The following is a 13,110-nucleotide window of genomic DNA, read 5'->3' on the forward strand; positions in this document are numbered from 1 at the left end:
ATGGCAAGGCAAAAGGCCTCGGGTCAGTAAAGTTATACTACAGAGACCCAAGAAGGACGGCGGTATGGGGCTCCCGGACTTTCGCCACTACTATTGGGCGGCCAATATTCGTTGCATCGCTTTCTGGACTCACTTTTTCCTTCAACTGGATGGCCCGGGCTGGACGTCTTTGGAGCTAGACTCCTGTGAGAACATCTCCCTTCCCGCACTTCTTGCGGCACCACTCGACTGTCATATTACAAACTCATTAAATCCAGTGGTACGCCATACCCTTCGGATATGGATCCAGTTTAGGAGATTCTTTAACTACAAACTATTCTCTCTCCTGAGTCCGATTGCCGCCAACCACCTTTTCATTCCCTCTTCCTCTGATTATAACTTTAGGATATGGCATGATAAGGGTATCAAGTCGTTTGCCGACATGTTTCAAGAGGGACAGTTTGTTTCATTTGCCCAACTGACTGAGAAATATAACCTGCCCAAGACCCACTTTTTTCGTTATCTGCAAGTCAGGCATTATGTCAGCTCCAATGTGCCCAATTTCCCTTTACTACCCAGCGCCAATCCTATCGACCGTTATCTTTCCTTTGATCCACTTCCCAAAGGTGCGCTGTCGAAGCTCTATAAATATATATCCTTGTCAGTGGGTTCAGCGACTGAGAAGGTAAGAGTGGCTTGGGAACAGGATTTGGGGCACATCCCTGATAATCTGTGGGATTCCATACTGTCTTCTATACATAAATCATCAATCTGTGCTAGGCACTGCCTTCTCCAGTTTAAGGTGGTGCATAGAGCTCACATGTCCAAAGCTAAGCTTTCCAGTTTTTATCCGAACATAACATCTGCCTGTGATAAATGCAAATTGGGGGAAGCTACATTGATACACATGTACTGGCTGTGCCCCAAATTGCAGAAATTCTGGTACGATGTTTTCCAAACTCTGTCCACAATAATAAATAAGAATATTAGCATCAATCCTATCCTTGCTCTGTTTGGTATGTTTGGTGAAGATAATGGTCACTTGTCCCTCAAAGAACACCGCTTGGTCACTTTTGCCCTGCTTTTGGCCAGACGCACAATTTTATTAAGATGGAAGGGTACTGCCCTGCCAACGCTTGACCAATGGCTTTGTGACGTGATGTCTTGCCTCAAATTAGAAATGCTGCGCCTCTCCATGGCTAAGTCAAGGAGAAGTTTTCATATGACGTGGGACCCTTTTCTGGATTATTTCCACAACACTCAAACAAAGCCTAAATCTACGCCTAGATCTATGGTATGAGCTATGCCTAGATGTGCGGAGATGGCCCTCGAGTCGCTGTAAAGGCCAAGATATTTACATATACATACAGGTACATTAATACAACAGCCTTGATTTGTGATGCACTGCGAGTATCCCACTATTGCTATGTATGGTTTGCCTAAATAATATAACTACACAGGACAGTTGGGGTTGTGGGTGGGTGGTTGGTTTTGTGTTTCGTTAATTTTATATTTTGTTGTACATTTCCATGACTATTTTGTTTGTAATTTTCCTTTTGTCTATATACATTTGAATAAAAATATTTGAAAGAAAAAAAAAAAAAAAAACAGCATTCACAGTCATTCGGTCCAATTTTCGGGGCATTTCCAGCTCACTTGCTTTTCATTTTAGGGCATTTACAGGTAATTTCCTGTTGAGTTTGAGTCACTGCCTATTCATTTGGGTTGTTCTGTAACACTAAATAAACAGCAAGTGACCCATAAAATACCCCAAAATCAACAGGAAGTAACTGAAAATCAACAGGTAAATGGGCTTAAATGGCCCAAAATTACTCATTGCCTGGCATTGGTTATCACTGACAGCCATAGATGTTCAACGAATGTTCATTCGCTGCCACCCTCCCAGTTCAAATGGATTGGATGTCTATTAGTGATAAACTCATTCCAATTCACAGCAGAAGCTTGTTTTTCTGTTTATTTTGTAGAATATTTTAGAATGATTTCCTGACCAATGTATCGAAAATCGTTGTATCGCAATATCGTCGCTGTCAAATAAAGTGTTACATATTAACCCAAATTTATCAATAAATAAGCCGCACAGGACTATAAGCCGCAGGATTCAAAACGAGGGGAAAAAAGTAGCGGCTTATATGGACCTATTAATGGGACTTGCACTCTGAGGCCACCGCGTTGCATTACGGTAATGTACATAATGCAAACCTACCTTGACTTTGTTGTTCCGTCTTGAGGCTGGCCTGACTGCAGTAGTTTTGCAAGTTAGCAAATTCACACAGATTAATGCTATGCTAACTCTGATGCAGGTCTGACTTTGAGTAGCAAAATTAGTGGTGTTTCCTTCACCTCCACAATATTGACGTCTTTTTACATCACTTACAGTGGCTTGTGCTGGTCGGGAAAAAAAAACTTCTAATATCCCTCCTCTTCGGAGAGGGTGAAAGAGGCGGCATGTTGTATTTCTGTCGGCGTGGTTGTGTGAGTGTGCGTCTGTGTGGCGGAAGGAGGGGCAGGGGTTCAAGTCATCAGCCAATCAAACATGCGTTTGAAAATGAGATGGGCACATTCAGCAAGTGAAAATGGGGGATAAATGTAAGTCTGAACATAATGAAAATAATTCACTTTATAATGGTAGGGTTTATTCTATCCTTACAACATTTAGGAAGACGTTCTAAATTACCCATATAACTGAACTCATTATATAATGCAAATATGGTGGCTTAGAAGTTGGTGGGGACAATTTGAGCATCCTTAAAAGTTGGTAGTGTTGTGTCCCTATGCTAACCTACGCCCGTGCACTGACACTTTAAGACATTTAATCCATTTTGACTGGGAGAGCTGACAATGTTCACTCGCTGCCAGCCTATCCCGGTCAAAATAAATTGGACGTCCATCGCCGTCAATAGCAGCCACAATTAAACGAAAGAGGGAAAACAAAAGGAAAACATTGTCCTCTACCTGAACTTGTACTTCATTTATTATAATTGACGCAACATGCCATGTCTTTGGATTATCTCACCAAAGCGTTGGTTCCATAGTGATTCATCTTTTTATGAAACGATGCGCTGCAGCAAGCACATCCGGATGTGATTCTAAGGCATGCCACCTAATTGGGCCGCCATAATTCTAAGAACATTCTAATAAGATGGATGAAGGCGCTGCTCATTTTTGTGTTTTAGGGCTCTTGAAAAGCTGTGCTTGCAAGGAAAATACGACTTGAACCATGGGGTGAAAACAATGATTTATTGTTATTCAACTGGGGTGCTGACACATTTTTCGACAATAGCATATTTAAAGGGACAGACAACTTTACAATGTGCATTCCAGAGGAAAGAATCCTGTTTAATAATTTGAAAAAACACAGAATTTCATTTTTTCTGATTTGCTATAGAGGAGAAATACGTAAATAAAAGCCAGTATCTCCAGGAATTAACCACCTGACATGGGGGCCATTTTATAAACGTTGGTGCTATTTTAGCCAGTAAAATTCGAGTATCCCAGATTGCCCACCTTTTCTTGTGAAATTAATACTCATTCTCACCATTGTTTTCGTCAACGATAATTAAAATATTTCATCGCCGAACAATTTTCTCATGACGAGAAAATAATGAACAAATTTTCAAAAAATTGTATGTGTAGTTAGCCTACATTGTAACAGTGTTTAGTTGTGTCACTCACGTGACATGCTCTGCTCCCCCTCATTGTCACCGGTGTCCTCTCCTGGCTTGCTTGTTTTGAAACACATGTTAAGATTTGTTTTCTTATCTTGGCAATAGAGAATATGCAATGTTACTTAAGCCTTTAAAGGTCTTTGCTGAGTGATTATCACACAATAAATGTACCTCGTTGCGTCAGCATGGCATTCGCGTTAGCATGACGAGCGTCGTCCTAAAAGTCAACGTCTTTTTTTTTTTTTTTTTTTTTTTTTTAAACAGAGTTCGTGTGGCCCAGGTGGGTATCATTTTAGAAAATAATGTACTTTTTTCCAGCTTAGTGTGTATTATCACTAAGTTGGCGTTGTCCTTGAAGACGCTACACTATGTGCTCGTTTGTCAGAAGTCGAAGAAATTCGTGATAAATACTTTAAAGCAATAGTGTTTCGCATTGGTTGCCTGTCACTTTAAATTCATTTTGGGATTAAAAAAAAAAGGCACAGATGGGCACGGTCACCTCCCAAAAATTTATCAATTATATTTACTACACATTTATATTTTTTTTACTGCTAGTGCTTTCACAGCTAGCTGGAATGACTGACAACAAAAATGTGTGTGAATGTATAGAAGACCTTTATTTGAGGCAGAACCCAACTGTGCCAGAATAAATACATGTAACCTTTATTTTAATTCATTCACTGCCATTGACGATAGACATCTGAACCATTTAAACTGGGAGGTGCTGGCAGCGTCTATTGTCGTTAATGGGAGCCAATGAGTTAAAAAAATATATGAAGTTTATACGGTATCTACTTTTCTGTGGAGAAAGCCCTCTTCATGAGTGGCGGCGGCGTCTTGCCGGCTTCATATAGGGATTCAGGCGGCGGCGTACTAAGGCAGCACCAGTCGGGTATCCGACCCATCTGGTTGTAGTAGTCGCGGGACACCGACCTGCTCCCGAGGATGTCCTGCAGCGCCCCGAAAATGGCGCCTAGTGGGGTATAAAAAAAAGCAACAGTTCAACAAAGAATCGTCTCTCAATGGAGAGTTTCCTACCTCCAAGCCAGGCGGTACAGTTGGGCTTAGCGGGCGGCGTGTGCACGCGAAAGCTCTTGCTGGCCAGCACGTCCCGGTACTTGGGCTTCTCCGCCAGAACGCGGATTTCGGCGAGCAGGCGGTGAAGGAAGCCCGGCAGCATGGGGGTGCCACCAATCACCACTAGGTTTTCTGACAGTACTTTGCGTGTGTCGATGGGACACTGAAGGAGAAATGGAGAAATAAGACATTTAGACAGTGAAATGTAATTTTTTTTTTTTTGGGTGATTGATTAAATCACTGACTTTTCTTTTTGATTCACTAACTAATTGGCTCATGCATATTAGTGCTGCAACGATTAATCGATTAACTTGAGTATTCGATTAGAAAAAAAATATTCAAATTAAATTTTGCTGCTTCGAGTATTCGTTTAATTAAACTGGCGTTGTAATTAGGGTTGTTCCGATCATGTTTTTTTGCTCCCGATCCGATCCCGATCGTTTTAGTTTGAGTATCTGCCGACCCCGATTTTCCCGATCCGATTGCTTTTTTTTTGCTCCCGATTCAATTCCTATCATTCCCGATAATTTTTCCCGATCATATACATTTTGGCAATGCATTAAGAAAAAAAATGAATAAAACTCGGACGAATATATACATTCAACATACAGTACATAAGTACTGTATTTGTTTATTATGACAATAAATCCTCAAGATGGCATTTACATTATTAACATTCTTTCTGTGAGAGGGATCCACGGATAGAAAGACTTGTAATTCTTAAAGGATAAATGTGACTTTGTATATTGTGACTAAATATTGCCATCTAGTGTATTTGTTGAGCTTTCAGTAAATGATACTGTAGCCATTTAACTTCTGCCCAAATGCATGATGGGAAGTGCAACCATGACTATGGGTCGTGGTACCAATTGATATATCTTCTCTGCGTTGGGAAATAACATAGGGTGTTAAGAAAAAGATCAACTACTACCTTTCTTCCCTACATTGCTTCCTACGATTATTCTAATGGTTGGGAGAGGGATTGTAAGGCTTTAGCCATTTTAAAAAAGGCTCCAAAGGCTGCCATAATTCACTCTACTCATTTTACGCTGCCTTTTAGCTCTATATACTGTATGTGTAGAGCGGCGCCATTATAGATTGAACGCGACAATGCATGAGTGGGTCGTGCAGCGCATGCGTTAATTGCGGTAAATATTGTAATCAGAAGACGATTTAATTAAAAAAAAAATATATATTAAAAAAAGGCATGTCTGATATTTTTTTTGCCGATTCCGATACTTTGAAAATGACGTGATTGGACCTGATCGATCGGGATGCCAATCGATCGGGAAATCTCTAGTTGTAATGGTTTATTTTGAAAGTGTTTGCATTTAGTTTTATTGATTTGGGTGGATACACTGCCTTCTAGTCTGCCTCATTTCACATGGCTGAATCCAGGTGCTCCCCGTTAAGACTAACAAAAGCTAATCTTTCTTTAATTATAAATAAATATATATAATATATATATATAATTATAAATTATAAGGTAATTTAATTTTTCATGTTCCTTATCCGATTACTCGATTATTTGAACTAATGGTTCATCGATTAATCGACTACTAAAATAATCGATAGCTGCAGCCCAAATATATATACAAATCACATTACTTACTGTTATATTACTATGAAGTTTACAGATTTAGGTGAATTTTAGATAAAACTATGCGGTGATGAGAACTACGAATATTATGGAAATATGTAACTTTTTTTCATAAATACAAAATGATCATGTGCTTTACTTAAGGACTACAGAAATTAGAGAATAAGTTACTATATTTTTCCATATTTTTATTTTCCTATTAAATTAATTGCTTTTTTTATTTACAATGTTAAAAAATACTGAAATTTAAAAAATACATAAAAATACATATAAAAGAATATTTGCTGTTTATGCCTTTCTTTAACTGAAACATTTAAAAAAATAATATTTACCAGTTTTTAAGCCCATTAAAACATTTTTTTGGTAAAATTCACATTTTGATGCATTACTAAAATAATCATCTGCATTCAAATCAGAAATTGGAAGTTTTCTGTCTTTTGAATTAAAATAAAATGCAGAGAATAATGTTTTTCTTTTGTTAGCATTTTTAATTTGAAAAAATTGAACTATATTAAAAATGATTAAACAATTTTTTCCTTTTTTTAAATCTAAAGTATTCTTGAAAAACTGAAATTTTGCATTCAATAGATAAATCATTAATATTAATGATTACATTTATTGAATAAAAATAAATTACAAGTAAATTATAAAATATATTCATATGAAAAACTTAAAAAAAGAGGATTTGTATTCTTATGTCAATTATGTCTTAAATTAGAATCAACTATTACAATAAATGTCAATTAATCTGATCAAAAATGGGTTGTCTATTCGTCAATGCATCCCGAAGCAAATTCCATTTGAACCACTTTTACTTCGCCAGCTTTTTTTGGCTGTGCGCAGCACAATTAATGAGTCCACCCCACTTCAACTCTCCGTGTCGTGACTAAAGCACTACAGAAGGCTGCGGCTGTGCGTCTCCGTGGAAACACAAATCACAACTCCAACACATCCGCACAAAATGGTGTCGAACCTCTGCGGGGCTAATTAATACCCAAAAAGTGTTTCTTTTCTCACGTACCTTAACCAGGGCGTCGAGTATGAGTGAGGCTACGCTCTTTTCTTCGTTGTCCTGCTCAAACATAATCTCCATGAGAGAGTCCCTAAAAAAGAAAGTGGATGGAGTGACGTTTCCCATCTTAACAATTAGGAGTGAGAACCTCTGTGTACCTCACGATACCATACAAGGCTCACGATAACGATCTCACGATATGGTACGTGGCTCAGTTATTTTCATCCTTCTGTTCTGAATTGGAATGAGTTTATCACTAGTAGACGTCCAATCTGTTTGAAGTGAGAGTGATGGCAGCAAATAAACGAATTAGTGCTGCAACGATGAATCGATTAACTCGAGTATTCGATTAGAAAAAAAAGATGCGAATTAAATTTTGCTGCTTCGAATATTTGTTTCGTTAAAGTGGTGTAGTTTTGGTTTGTTTTGAAAGTGTTTGCATTTAGCTTTATTGATTTGGGTGGATACAATGCCCTCTAGTCTGCCTCATTTCACATGGCTTAACCAAGCTGCTCCCTGTTAAGAACAACATAAGATGAGTTTTTGTTTGAGCTAGTTTTTTTTATGCATTTATGATTTCGTTTATAGGTATATTAAGCCGTTTTTTGAGGGAATATGTGTGAACCGTTTGTTAAGAGCATTGAAAAAAAAAAGTTAGCATTTCATAGCATTTAAGCTAATGGACTTTTCATATGTAAGTTAGCCAATTGTTCTTTTGTTGTACATAGATCCCCATTTATTTATTTTCTAATTCCATTTCAGGCTCAGCACAGGTATTTTTTTTTTTATGTTCCTTATCCGATTATTCGAACCAACTAGTTCATCGATTAATCGACTACTAAAATAATCAATAGATGCAGCCCTAAAACTAATCGAACGATTGTTCATTCGCTGCCACCAGCGTTGTTTTTGTCAATGAATGACGATGATGTGACGACGATGAGCTAAAAACGTGCCTTGGGAGAGCAAAACCTAATGAGATGGATGCCAGTTTTCGTCTGATGAGACAAGAATGAGACGAAAATTCGCTAGTTTCCGTCATAAATTCACATGATTGTACGACATTTTTTTTTAGTCGTATGTGTAGTTAGCACGCATAGCGTAGAAGTCTCTGATTGTGTCACTCGTGACTTGCTGAACACCTATAGCGTTAGCGTTAGCATTTAGCGTGGTGAGTGTCATCTTAAACTCTAGGAAAACTTTACATGCAGTTCGTGATGTCCAAGTGAGTTTAATTAAAAATAATTTACTGTTTTCCTGCTGAGTGTATATTATCATCACAAAGATGGTGATGTCCTTCTAGATTACAATTCTGTGCTCGTCTGTCAGTGTTCATTTGAAGTTGTTGGAAACCTTTTATTTATTTATTCATGGACTAAAACTTTTGAAGTTTACAGACGAAAACACTGAGTAATTGTCGACTAAAACTAGACGAAGACGAGCACATTTTGAAATGACTAAACTATAACTAAAACTAATAAGTATTTTCGTCCAAAAGACTAAGACGAAAATTAAAAGGGCTGCCAAAAACAACACTGGCTGGCACACTCCCAGTTCAAAAGGATTGGACGTCTATGGCCATCAGTGGCCCCCAATGCCAGGCAATAAGTTTGTTTTGGGGTATTTCACACCATTTCATGTTGATTTTCGGTTATTTCCTTTAACTTCTGGGTCATTTATGGGTCAATTCCAGTTGATTTGGTTACTGAACAGGTCGTGACTTGTCCCTAAATGAATAGGAAGTGACTTAAAATCAACAGAAAGTAACCTGTAAATGCCTTAAAATGAACAGGAAGTGGCCTGTAAATGCCCACAAAAGACTGGCTGCAAATGCTCTAGTTTCAGTGCCATTGACGGTCCTAGACGTCCAATCCACTAAAAATTAATTCGATGTCTAGTGCCGTTAATGGTGGCCAGTGAGCTAACGTAGACACTATTCTAATAGAAGATGTTGGTAGCAAACTTTTGGTTCCTTTTTTACACATTGAAACCTTTTTAAAACAATAAACCGATTCTTGGCGGGAGCATATAGATAACCTTTTGGCTACAAAGTATCGTGATATATCACCTTTTCGATTTACTGTATTGTTCACATTTCATTTAGGAGAAAAAAAAGTTGTTGTTTTTTTTTTACCGGATGGATCCTTTGATATGCAGGATTTTCTGGCCGTCCAGAGGATAGTCAACATCTGGAGGAGGAGTCGGACGCTAAAAAGCCACAAACGGATGAGAAAACGTTAACTAATGGATTGGACATTTGTCAGTGTCAATGGCACTGAAACATCAGCTCTCTCACCTCAGCTGAACCGTCTATGTTGAACTTAGCCGCCTGTAGTTTGAGGCCTCTTTGCAAGTCGCTGACGAAGCATGTTCTCACTGCGGGTAATCAATAATAATCATCATTATGTTAGAAATGCGCATTTGCAAAGAGGAAATCAGGAAGAATTTGTCCGACTCGCCTTTAATGTCCTCCACAATCTCCTCCGGAATGGTGCCGATGACGGCGGGCACACTCTGTCCGGTAGTGGTGTCGGTGTCCACAGTGCACTGTTCTACAAGGAGTCCATCTAATTCTCTGAATTAAACACACATGAAATTAGATTCTCTTGTGGGTAAAATAGGGCGGAACAATATAAACTTTTTGTCAGGATTTCCATTTGTCTTATTTTTAAAGATGGCATGAAATAATGCCTTACCATCAAAATATTTGAAGCATAAATCAACAATGTCATGATGTTAATGTGTTAGGCCATTCTTTTGTGTTTTCAAAAATTGGTTTCCTAAAGCAAAAAGTAAGACATTTAAATAATTTGGCGTGTTATTAAAATGTGATTTCAATATAAATATTTTATTATTTCAATAATTATTTCCATTGTTCATTATGTAGTTCCACATTTATTTATATCAATATTTGTTCATTTATTTTGATATTAAAAATATGTTTATTTGAAAGATTTATTTCAATTTTTTTTATTTTATTCTTTATATCGTTCAACATTTATGTACTTTTTATGTGTCAAAAATTTTATTTGATTTCAATGTTCATTTCAACATTTATTTCAATTATTCTTTGAATTACATGTATATCTTCGCCTTCTTTATATATTCTTTGTATTAGTCTTGCACTCCCATTTCCATATTGTTTTATTCATATTTGTATTTTACTTTATTTTATTCTCAACAATAGTTTATAAATTTACCTTTCTATCGTCAATTATTTATACTTATTTTATTTGATTTCATATTATATGTTTTATTATATTAATATAAATATATACATATTTTATTTTTACAGTTTATTATTTTATTTTTTGTATTTTGTATTTTTTATTTAATTTCAATAATTTTTTCAACATTTATAGTTATTTAGTTTTATCTTATATATTTTTTAATATAAATACAGGAAATATTTCATTTGTAATATTTTATTTATTGTATTTTTTTTATTTCAATAATTATTTCAACATTTATTATTTTTTGTATTTATTTCACCATTAATTCTTTGGCGACTAGTATTTCCACCTCTCCTTTTACACAAGTTTTTATTTTTATTCTTTTTTTCCCCTTAAAATATTGCCATTCTTGAAATCTCACACATACAGTTGGACGCCTAATAAGTAACATGCTTCATCTAAATGATAACGTGAAACTGATTGCCCGATGGTCTCAACTGTAGCCATTGCAGCTTTAACGTCATCCTGATTTGTGGACCAAATTTGGGCGACGCAAGCACTAAAACAATCACATGCAAGTGGTGGCTCTCTTTGGTGTGTACCGCATGTTCCATGAAGGGGAGTTAAAAGCAATTAAAAAGATAACAGATCCTGGGTCAGTCAGTCAGAAGCAAATGAGAAAAAAACTTAGATTTGTGTTGTCTAAAATCACAATTTCAATTTAAAAACAGCAGCAAAAATTTAAAAGCATCTCACTTGTGGATGGCTTTTCCGCCCAAAGGTAAAGCCTCCCATGCCGGCAGAATCAGAGTGCACTCGTATACCTAATGACAGAGTTAAGAAGTTTGCATACGCACTTTCTTGAAATCCGTATCAGAATTCTCCATATGTGGTTTAAACAAAAGGATACAGGCAGCACCAACGTTTCCGTATGGCCACACTCCATGACAAGAGCCGAGTTGATACCTAACGTCATGATGGCCATAAGGTGACTCGGTGCAAAAAGAATAGAGGGCACCTATCACCCAAAAAAATGAAAAGCTGTCATATTACACAAGTTGCGTTGTTCCAATAGTTATTTTTCCGCAGTTGTACCTCAAACTGTTTGAAGAAAACCTTGGTGAGCGTCTCCCTAAAGTGAGACGGGCAGAGGATGGACTCGATAATGACCACTCTTCTGTCGCGAGGGTTCACCAGTAGATGTCTGATTTAAAAAAAAAAAAAAAAATTTTTTTTCTTAAATTGCAAATTTGATTTTTGGTGTACTTTCCTTGTTTTAGTGCTTTACCTGAAGTACAGGGTGTGGATAAACTCTTTGAGGATGACATACAGCTCGTCTGTGTTGATGTTGTACTGAACCACTTTGGTGGCCTACATAACAGAAAAAGAAATGAAACGTCAATTTAGCTTTTAAGGAAGCAACTGCAAGTGTTTGAACATTATTAGTGATGGTTCATGCAAAAATAAATCCCCTTTTTGCAACCTGCTGCTGTCCCGGCTTGCGGATCTCGCTCGGAATGATGAACCTGGGCCCCGTTTCCCCTGCAAAGCCGCATCTGGAATGGTCCGACACGTAAATGAGGTCACAGGGAAACTGTTGTACAGTCAAATGAGTAATACGGAAAACAAAAAGATCTTTATCAGTCTTCTGCTTCATGTGATTTGCCTTCAGCAAGGTCGACACGCTTGATTTAAATCAATGCTGATTGACTAACTAAAAATAATATTGGAATTTATATTGTAATAAAAAGGCAAACGTTAAATAAGTTAACTTTTAGGACTCGGAGAGCATTTAGATATCTGCAGGCTTATATAAAACTCTTAAGCGATTATAAAATGATCTTTGAAGACTTGGAGCAGTTCACATTGGATTAATCCGATTTCAGACGTCTGCTTCAGGTCTTTTTTTGCCAACAGCTCTCTTATTTAGAATACCGACGTATTAAATATTTTATTTCATTGACATAACAGTGAATCGATAGGCTATAAATAAAATACATAGGAATATAAATCACGTTCAAATGGAGGTTCTTGGGGTTTGTCATTCCTACTTGGAGCATCGATCTAATCTGTTTAGCTCCATTGGCATGGTTACCATTCGCTTGTTAGCTTTAGCTATTAACGTGACTAGTTTGCATAGTTAAATAATACGTCTTGATTGTGTTCAAAGTGGCCCAAACTACAAAAAAAACAACAACATTGACCACTGATTTTAGCGGTGTCAGCTAGCCGAATGCTAACGGTGAACTCACTTTGTGTATGCCGCTCCTAGATCGATGACGATGGCGGTTTTCTCAGCTCCACTACCCAGACCATCAAATAATGGCATTTTAAGTTATTCAACTGTAATACAGTTGCGTTTTTTTTAGCGTTGATGTTTTGTTATTGATAGAGGAGAAAAAACAGTTCTGCTTCTGGGCTGGGCTGGGGCTTGAGGCGCGATGACGTCACGCTAATGCGCCTGAGTAAAAACAAGAAAGATATTTTAAAAAATATCTATGTGCCAGTTATTATTTTTTATTTTATTTTTAAAAATGCCATTTTAGATTAAATTTAAAATTTTAAGGCGAATTTAAACAAATA

The 13,110-nt window shown here is 37.0% G+C and overlaps 1 protein-coding gene across 1 annotated transcript; it reads right to left on the reverse strand.

The window, feature by feature from the left end:
• Positions 1 to 1,963: 1,963 nt before the first annotated feature.
• Positions 1,964 to 12,955, reverse strand: actr10 (actin related protein 10). Its single transcript, XM_057823635.1, has 12 exons — positions 12,780 to 12,955; positions 12,011 to 12,083; positions 11,816 to 11,898; positions 11,623 to 11,731; positions 11,438 to 11,545; positions 11,284 to 11,351; positions 9,814 to 9,929; positions 9,651 to 9,730; positions 9,489 to 9,562; positions 7,364 to 7,445; positions 4,704 to 4,905; positions 1,964 to 4,638 (listed from the first exon to the last, which is right to left on the reverse strand). Exons 1-12 carry the CDS (start codon positions 12,854 to 12,856, stop codon positions 4,457 to 4,459), a joined length of 1,254 nt encoding a protein of 417 aa, XP_057679618.1. The 5' UTR covers positions 12,857 to 12,955; the 3' UTR covers positions 1,964 to 4,456.
• Between the last annotated feature and the right edge of the window lie 155 nt (positions 12,956 to 13,110).

Source organism: Corythoichthys intestinalis, chromosome 19 (genome assembly GCF_030265065.1).
Source record: "Corythoichthys intestinalis isolate RoL2023-P3 chromosome 19, ASM3026506v1, whole genome shotgun sequence".
Lineage (NCBI taxonomy): Eukaryota > Metazoa > Chordata > Actinopteri > Syngnathiformes > Syngnathidae > Corythoichthys > Corythoichthys intestinalis.

Bases quoted from the DNA above. Each gene is read 5' to 3' on its own strand.
- actr10 (XM_057823635.1), bottom strand. From the start codon at position 12,856: ATGCCATTATTTGATGGTCTGGGTAGTGGAGCTGAGAAAACCGCCATC. The intron at 9,930-11,283 runs GTGAGATGCTTT...TGTTTAATTCAG, and splicing joins GGCGGAAAAGCCATCCACAA to AGAATTAGATGGACTCCTTG. The intron at 4,639-4,703 runs GTAGGAAACTCT...ATACCCCACTAG, and splicing joins CTGTACCGCCTGGCTTGGAG to GCGCCATTTTCGGGGCGCTG.